Below are 8,350 nucleotides of genomic sequence, written 5' to 3' on the forward strand. Positions count from 1 at the left end.
CGTGCGCATCCCGACCCCGCGGCGCTGCCCGTGCCAACCGCATCCGGAAGGAGCCCAGGAGGAACCGGCTCCGCTTTCCTCTCTTGGGCGAAGCCTCCTTCCCGAGCCGCGCGGCCGAGAGCCGCCTCGTTGTCACCGCGCCGCCGCACCCGGTCTCCGGCCCCATTCTCGGCCCCTTCCCCGGTCCCGGTCCGGCCCAAGCACCAAGCATCCAAGCCCGGCCCGGCTGGGATGCACCCGGGGCGCCTTGGCCACACCCGGGAGTCGCGTGAGGAGGACGGGGCCGCGGCGAGCGCAGCCGGTGAGGGGGGCTCAGGTGCTTTGTGCAGCGCACAGGGCCCAGGCCGGGGGCGGTGGGCAGAGGGAAGCAGGGCGGACGGGGCGCCGTGCAAGGCAGCGGGGAGGCAAGTTGGGACCCCCTCGCCAGAGCACCGGGGGAGCAGGAGCAACAGGGTCCTTGATTGGACGCGAGGAGATCATTTCCTGTGAAGGAGAGGAAGCCGGCGGCGGCTGCCAGGCCCGGGGGCCCCGGGGTGGAGGTGGCCAGGCCAGTTGCGTGGGACACTGAGCCCCAGCTTCCAAGCAAGACGCCGGCCCGCGGAACAATGACTCACTTACAGGCTGGCCTGTCTCCCGAAACCTTGGAGAAGGCTCGCTTGGAGCTGAATGAGAACCCCGACACTCTGCACCAGGACATCCAAGAGGTGAGGGACATGGTCATCACCAGGCCGGACATTGGCTTCCTGCGCACAGACGATGCGTTCATCCTGCGCTTCTTGCGGGCCAGGAAGTTTCATCACTTTGAGGCCTTCCGCCTCTTGGCCCAATACTTCGAGTACCGGCAGCAGAACCTGGACATGTTCAAAAGCTTCAAGGCCACAGACCCAGGCATCAAGCAGGCCTTGAAGGACGGCTTCCCCGGGGGCCTAGCCAACCTGGACCATTACGGCAGGAAGATCCTTGTCCTTTTTGCTGCCAACTGGGATCAAAGCAGGTAAGTCCTCAACCCTGACTGGTACTAACAATCCTTTTACTCGCCCATTTTCCAGAACTTACCCTAACAGTGGCATGGGTCTTGCAACTCTGTGTTTTATTTATCTGGCTGGGCAGGGGAAAAAAAAAACCCTGGGACTAATAAGCCAGTGAGTGGCAGCGCCCTGAGAAGGCAGGGCTTTTATTTTTGCTTTTAAAACTCCTCTTTCCCTAATACCCAGTTTCCATTGCATCTTTAAGTGCTTCCTGAACCATATTATTATGCTGAGATGTAAATTGCTTAACATCTAAATAAAGCTTCCACATTTTCACCTGCTATTGAGTTTTCGGTCTAGGGAAGTGAGGAGAGGATGGAGACAAGTTTTCCATCTTCTAGAGAGATTCTAAAACTAGCTGCATCCTCCTCATTGTCTTGGAGCCGCTCTTCTCCAAAGAAAAGTGAGGGCGCGGAGGGAGACACAAGCAGGTAGCCTTGGTGTGGGGGAGCTTTTCTGCTCCATGTGGTGCAGATGAAGGCGTAATGCGACGCATGTCACTTCAGTGAAAAGGAAGAGCTGTCTGTGCCGTCACAGAGCATGCCTTTCCAGGCTGAAAACAAAGGCTGACTGGTGAGTTTGTTCTCCTGCCCGCTGTCAACAACCTGAAGAAGGTGTTTCCTGTCGGCTGTGATTTTTCCTCTTGAGGAAGTTGAAAGCTGAGGCAGATCAGCAGGTAGGCTCCTCAGCGTGGGTGCTGTTGAGCAGAGCGGAGTCCTGGTCTCACGGCCTCTGTGTTACAGAGAGATGTGGACTGTGCCTCTTCTAATTCTTTAATCAGAATTATTTTCTCAGGCTGAGAGATGTAAGAAACTGTAAAAAGCTCTTGGGTAAGGAAGCATCAGTTAGGTTCAAAGTTAAAGCGTATCATGGGACCTAAAAATGTTACCCAGAGCGAAGAGTCATAAAGAGCTGTTTCTTAAAACACTGAGGTATTTTTAGTTCTGTGAATGGTAACTGTTGCTGCACCTGGTTCATTTTCTGGAGGAATTGCAAATGACTTCTACAGTTCCCGAGAGATTTTTACAGATCTTTCGTGTTTCTGGGCAGGGTTCAGAGTTTCTTGGAAGTGAGAATTTAAATTAGTATTTTAAAATAGTTCTTTCTTTAATTGACAACTTTCCCCTATACATAGAGAGAACCTCTGATCTGTTTTTTTAGGTAAACACAAAACAGTCTATTACCTGAAAAATCATCAAGCCTTTAAGAAAGAGAATCAACCACTAGAAGGGAAAGAGGTTTCCTTACTTCCGGTGGTTGTAGGAACCTCACTCCACTTTTTATCAGGTGGCAAATTGAAAGAACTCTCTTTAACTGTGCTCTTTTTTAACAAAAGACTTTTTAAATCTGCTGCATATGTTGTCTAATTAAACAAAATAATGATTGTGCACTAAAATTGGAAACATTTATTTGCAAAACAACATAATCATAATGTTCCTGTTTGGGTTAGACTGAGCATTTATTTTCTTGAATATATTGATATGAGAACTGTGGACTATATATATTAGGGAAATTTTACTTGGAAAGATTTTTCATTTCTTTCTACAACTGAAACAGTATTTGCATTGATTTATAAGCTTAAGTTGAGATGAAAGTCACTTACAGTTCTGATGTATGTGAGAAAGTGGTTATCCTGGATATATAAAGAAAAATATTTTAGTTTTGTCATATATTTGTATAAACACGTGGTATTGGTAATCAAAATCCCTCTCTTCAAATTATAGTGGGAAGAGATTTATTAGTTGGTTTGTGGAGTTTTTTAAATTAAAACTTCACACCATTATAAGCACAAAATATTGTGCATTTAAAATTAAAAATAAGCTGGGCCATATACAAATATACTATCAGGAGCTATAGTTTAATAACTGCTAATTGTTTCTATGGTTAGAACAGAACAGGCATAAGCAAGAATTTATAGTACTGCAAGGTAAAAAAGAATATAGTATAACTGGTCTAAATTTCAGTTTCTTTTAGCTCCTGTATTCTTTAAAAAAGTTTCTCCTCTCCCTATCCACATTCATCCAGTTACTTTTCTCTAGTTGCTAAGACAAAATACACAATCCCCAAAATTAAGGAAGGGAAGGTTTATTTAGTTCAGTCTGTAGAGATTTCAGTCTATAATCAGCTGGTTCCAAAGCAGGGTGGCACATAGTTGCCAAGCACAGCAAAAACAATAAGATCAAAAGGAGGGAGCCAGCCTCCTTTCTTCCCTTATATCGAATGCAGGCTACCCGCCCCAGGGTGGACAGAGCACTCTTACGTCTCCTTGCTCTTCTCCTGCACTGCTCAGGATGTTTACAAAGTGAGGACCGTGGCCTCCTGCTGAGTCACTGGTTAAACTTTTCACATTGACTCAATAAATTGACCATCACAATATTCTAGAGTGTAAACAGCTACCCTAGGGCATGTCCTTTGCAATTTAGGATGCAGAACTGCTGAATTACTTAAGCCTCTAAGCACCTCACATAGACACAGTGAATGCACCCTAACATCTCCAAATTCACAAGTCCCGAATGCAAGTGACAGGAAGCAGTTCTGGCTTCCTGGAATCTGCGGTTGGAGGATACCTCTAGAAGATGAGCATACACATTGTGTTGACTTCTGCCCTGAAGCTGGAAGGACATCTGCTTCTTCAATCGTTGCTGCAGTCTCACCCCAAGTCCGCTTCTTCCCCTGGAAGTCTCAGGCTTGTTTGACTTAACTCCCATAGAAGTTTCCACCTCCTTCACTCATGGTTACCTGCCATCACAGCTCTGTCAGGTGCCTGTGCCACGTGCAACATCTTTCCCTCCTCTTTCTCTGCATCCTGCCAGGGTTCTCACTAACCTTCTTGCCCTCCTCCTGGTAGGCCCAAGCCGCTTGGGTCTCCAGAAAATTGCAGATCTGCACAGAATTCTGACCACAGTCCTTGAGTTCCTTGAGTTGAACAACTTCCTCTTTGAAAAACAGTGTTGTTTTCAGGAAACAGTAGGTAGGACAGGTGAATATGACACAGGGAAATTCTAGAAATGCAGTAGAAAATGTTCCCCTTTATTTGGGGAACAATGAAGTTATTTCCAACTTTCTATCTACAAAAGGAAAACGAGTTCATGAAGTTTTACAGCAATTGTAAGGTTCCTTGAAAGAATTAATGTGTGCAAAAAAGGATGTTATAAAAGCACTTGGAGTAGATGGTAAATGTTTGAGTTAAGAGTCATGTGAAGTTTTAGAAAGGAATTTTAAGTAGAAGAATTTGTCTGTTGAGTGCTTCTTCCCATTGTAAATTTGTGCGACAATTTTCTGTGCTCCTCAAGTAGTAGCGTGGGAGATGGCCACTGTCAGTAAAATGCAGTATGGGTTGCATGCAGATTATGATAGAAAATTGGGCTCTGAAAAGTCTTATGAGACATGGTCATCTGGAAGACTAAGGTAAAAATTGTAATTTTTGCAACGGACCCATGTTTTAACACATCTCTGAAAGTAAAGCTCTGAATTGCCGATATGAATTCACTATGGCCTGTGGCTCGTTAAGAAAGGAACTGAACCAGCGTTGAGGCTCTGTTGCTTTCGTCAGGCAGGCTGCTCCTGGCAGAGATGCACATGATTTTGTCTCTTGTCAGAGCAGAAGGAAGCAGAAAAGTTAGGAATGGTCAGGGGCGCCCTGCGTCGGGAGCACCCGGTTGTCCTGCAGTGTCCGTGCCTCGTTCCTTCCTAAGCGACAGCATCCTGCGTAGGACTGGGTGGACACCTGCATGTCACCTAGCAGATCTCATGAGGGAGAGGGAGGAGCACTGTCCACTGCTTGAGGAGAGGGAGCGCTGTAGACCCCAGGGCACGCCTGGGAACCAGCACCTGAGAAGTTGGAACCACTGGCCCATAATTACAGGCAACATTCCTGAGAGAAGTGGCATCACCTGACACATGAGGCTGACAGGCAGGCCGAGCATGGCCTGCAAGTCGTCAGTTAGCAGCCGGTAGGGCTTCACTCTTGTCAACCTCATTACACTTAGGAACCGATTTTAGATATGGAAGGATAGTGAGCAACGTTTATGTGGAATCCCTTTATTGGTCCCTAGAAGACAATGGACTATGAATAGCACTCGAAGTATTCTTACCAGAGTGGCATTCACACAGCACCGACCATGCAGCACTGTCTTTGGGTCGTGAATAATGGACACGGAGTCTCTGGGCTGACGCTCTGGAGGGGGTGACACACTGCTGGCCTCATGTGGCTGTGGGCCTCAGCCTGTTTGGGACCTGGCCTCAAAGACGGAGCTCTTACAGCATGTATTTCACTGCCATAATGAGCAAGTTTATGAGGGAAAAGATGCCCCTGCATGTTGGATGCCTATGACATCTAATGACAAACTGAACAATTAATATTTCATTCAAACTGAATTTTGAAAAGCTGACTTCAGTTAAGTATTTACTATGTACCTGAAATTTAGCAGGTATCGGGGCAAAGAAAGACCGCAATGTGTGCATTATGCCATTCAGCCTCTCTAGGAAGAAAAAATGTGAATATCTAATAGCTACCAGAGAACTCACAGGCAGATGCTGCTTACGGAAGCCACTGGTCAGCCCCGGGGAGTTCTGGGCACCGGGAGCTCCGCGGTGCACACAGGGAGAGTGTCGCTAGTGTGCACGGTGGGACTGAGGTCTTGTTCAGTTTCATTTACTCCTTCATTCTGAGTCACTTTTGCAGCCTGTGTTACTGCAGAGAAGCCCTGTCCCCTGACACACAGCTAGGAGGGCCGGGAGCCGCTTCCTTCCATGCAGACAGCTAAACCAAGGGGAAGAGAGGTGAGGATAATTATATTGAAAAGAGCTCTGATAATTAAAAAATCCATTTACGATTTCAAAAATCTTGATTAAACATGAAAACCTAGATCATTAGGGACAAGATCGTAGGGTGCAAGCATAGATTTCCTGAAGGCAGAGACTACTAACTGGATTAGAGTAGCTGTTCTGGAATTGTTGGCTCCCAGGTGTGCAGCTGGATTTCTCCAGCACAATTCTTTTAAAATTTAATTTAATTTGATTTTTTTTTGGGGGGGGTAGGTAGCAATAGGTGCACAGTTTGTGTGCCCCCCCTTTGCCAGGAACTACTTTTCACTGGGAGATTTCAGGCCTCTCTTGTCCTCACTCACACTTGTCCCTCGGCAGCGCAGACCACGTAGCTCAGGCAGCGAATCACCGAAAGGCCGGAGGCTGGGCAGGCGAGACTCAGAGCTGACTTCCTGACTCCGGTGACTGCCTCAGTGCTTTCCCTTCACTGGGGCCCCCTGGTGCAGGGGAGGGAGGCCCTGGTGCCGCACCCAGGCGGCACTAGACGTCTAGCTTCCGGCCTCCTAGCTTCTGATGAGCGCGTTCTGCCAGGGAGATGCGTCGGCCTCTTCGCTGGGGGTGACGCGCTGCCAGGAGTGGAAGGCGTGCTGATTCCGCAGCGACCCTGAGCACCTTGGCTTCTCGCTGGGATTTTCCACTTTGTTCCCATGGTGCTTTTGGGTACAGTGTTTAAATTCTCTGGGAATCTGTTTCTTCCTTCAGAAAAGAGAATAGGGACAAAACCAGCTCAGAGATGTTAGCCATGGTTTTGAGGTTAAGATAATGCATTTGAAATGGTATTGGAAATCTGAACCTATTACACAGATAGAGGTGGTGTCCTTCTGCCCACAAGCAACGTGGAACACTTACATAGGTTCACCAGCTTCGGTGCTAAAGAGGCCGAGGCGTTCCTTAGTAAGGATGATTCTGCACCTGCCTCCCTCCCAGGCCTTGTCCAGCACGAAGAATTTCTGACACTGGGAAATGCTGTTTAATGAAAACTGAGAGGCCAGGGCAGCTGTGATGAAGAACTTAATGGCATCTGACTGATTTAGTGATAAAAGGAGCTATTGGCTGTTGGGCTGCACAGAAAGTGCCAGGTTGCCACATTCCTCCACCCTGCTAAAAAGTTGAAAAGTAGAAGCTCCGGCTAACATGTGACCTCCATGGATCTTTGCATGGACTGTGAGCTGTGCTCCAAGGGAGAGGAGCTGTGAACTCCAAGAGGGAACCACAGGTCAGGAGGCCACCAAAACTTGCATGGCCAGAGGCAGGAGAGGAAAACTTTCCTGATCTTACTGAAGGTTTTGGGAGTGTGTTTTTGGAATTCATTTCGTGCAATTGGCTTCTTTATAAAATGCAGCAAGGGGGCTCTGTAGCTGCAGGTAGGGAATGTCCACTGCACCCTGCTGCATGAGGGGCTCTGGTCCTCTCTGGTACAGGTGTTTTAGATGGGCTTTTGGTGGACAGAGCAGCCTAGAGTGAGTGACGGTGTACAGAGAAGAGAGTGCCGGAGGGGCACGTCAGTGCTCTTTGTGGGAGGCAGTGAGGCAGTGTGGTCTGCACCCACAGGAGTCAGTTCGCTTTCAGCATGTGCTGCTGTCCACTCGCAGTGTGCCGAATGCACGCTGGGCACTGAGGACAGAAAGTGGAGTAGGGGGCAAAATGCAGATTTTAAGTCAGGCGTTCACATTACATAGGACACACTGTGCCTCCATGTGCTGGTTCAGAGGTGGAGAGCACACTCAGGTCCCGCTAGGTGTGCACAGTTTCAATGAGCAGAGCCGGCTGCAGGAGTCTAGAGAAGGCAGAGTGTGCAGGAGCAGGTCCTCCATAGTCTGAAGCAGAGGAAAAGCAGAGGGACGCATCACTCCGGTGGGGTGAGCTGGGGCATGGCCTGCGTGGCTCCGCAAGTTTGGGCGTGGGTGTGCAAGGGAACAGGTGGGATTATGGGGGGAAGGCTGGAATTTTGGAGGAGCCATGGAGGTAGAGTGCTATGTGTAGGTTAACCTCATCCTAGGGGTAAGTAAGATTTTAGGAAGAGAAAGAGGAGAGACAGAGAAGGAGAAGTGCTGAGACATAGGCCACGAAGCTGAGACCCAGCAGAAAGGAAGACTTGCTCAGCAAATATGTAATATTTGTAAATATTATGTAATTATGTAAATGAATATGTAAATGAAAAGAGAGCTGGGCTTGGTAATTAAATGTAAAAGGAGAAGGAAGAGGCATGCCCAGAAAAGATCCTTCACCTGTAGGGGGATGGGGCTGGAAGGCAGTCACACTAACAGGAAATAATTTTGTTATCTGTGTTGAGGAGTTACCACAGGGCCGATGTTTCCATGCCAACTAGAAAGAGGAGGATGTTGCTTACCAGTGACACTGGCTTTGATCATGCAGCTGGGACATTTGCCAGCATCTGGCCAACAGGACGAGGATCTGACTCCGGCACCCTGAGCTCCAGCCTGGAGAGAGCAGCACCCAAGTCTGTTTCTGCCTCTGGGTGGCTGGGGCAGCAG

At 48.3% G+C, this 8,350-nt stretch overlaps 1 protein-coding gene across 1 annotated transcript in view; it reads left to right on the plus strand.

Annotated features, from left to right (window-relative positions):
* Positions 1-221: 221 nt before the first annotated feature.
* Positions 222-8,350, plus strand: part of Clvs2 (clavesin 2) — a 78,399-nt gene continuing 70,270 nt past the window's right edge. The window contains exon 1 of the mRNA XM_004630238.2: positions 222-994. Coding sequence (XP_004630295.1) covers positions 606-994 — 389 coding nt within the window. The 5' untranslated portion in view covers positions 222-605. The remainder of the gene's footprint in view (positions 995-8,350) is intronic.

The sequence above is a fragment of the Octodon degus genome, unplaced genomic scaffold, assembly GCF_000260255.1.
Source record: "Octodon degus isolate 3935 unplaced genomic scaffold, OctDeg1.0 scaffold00034, whole genome shotgun sequence".
NCBI lineage: Eukaryota > Metazoa > Chordata > Mammalia > Rodentia > Octodontidae > Octodon > Octodon degus.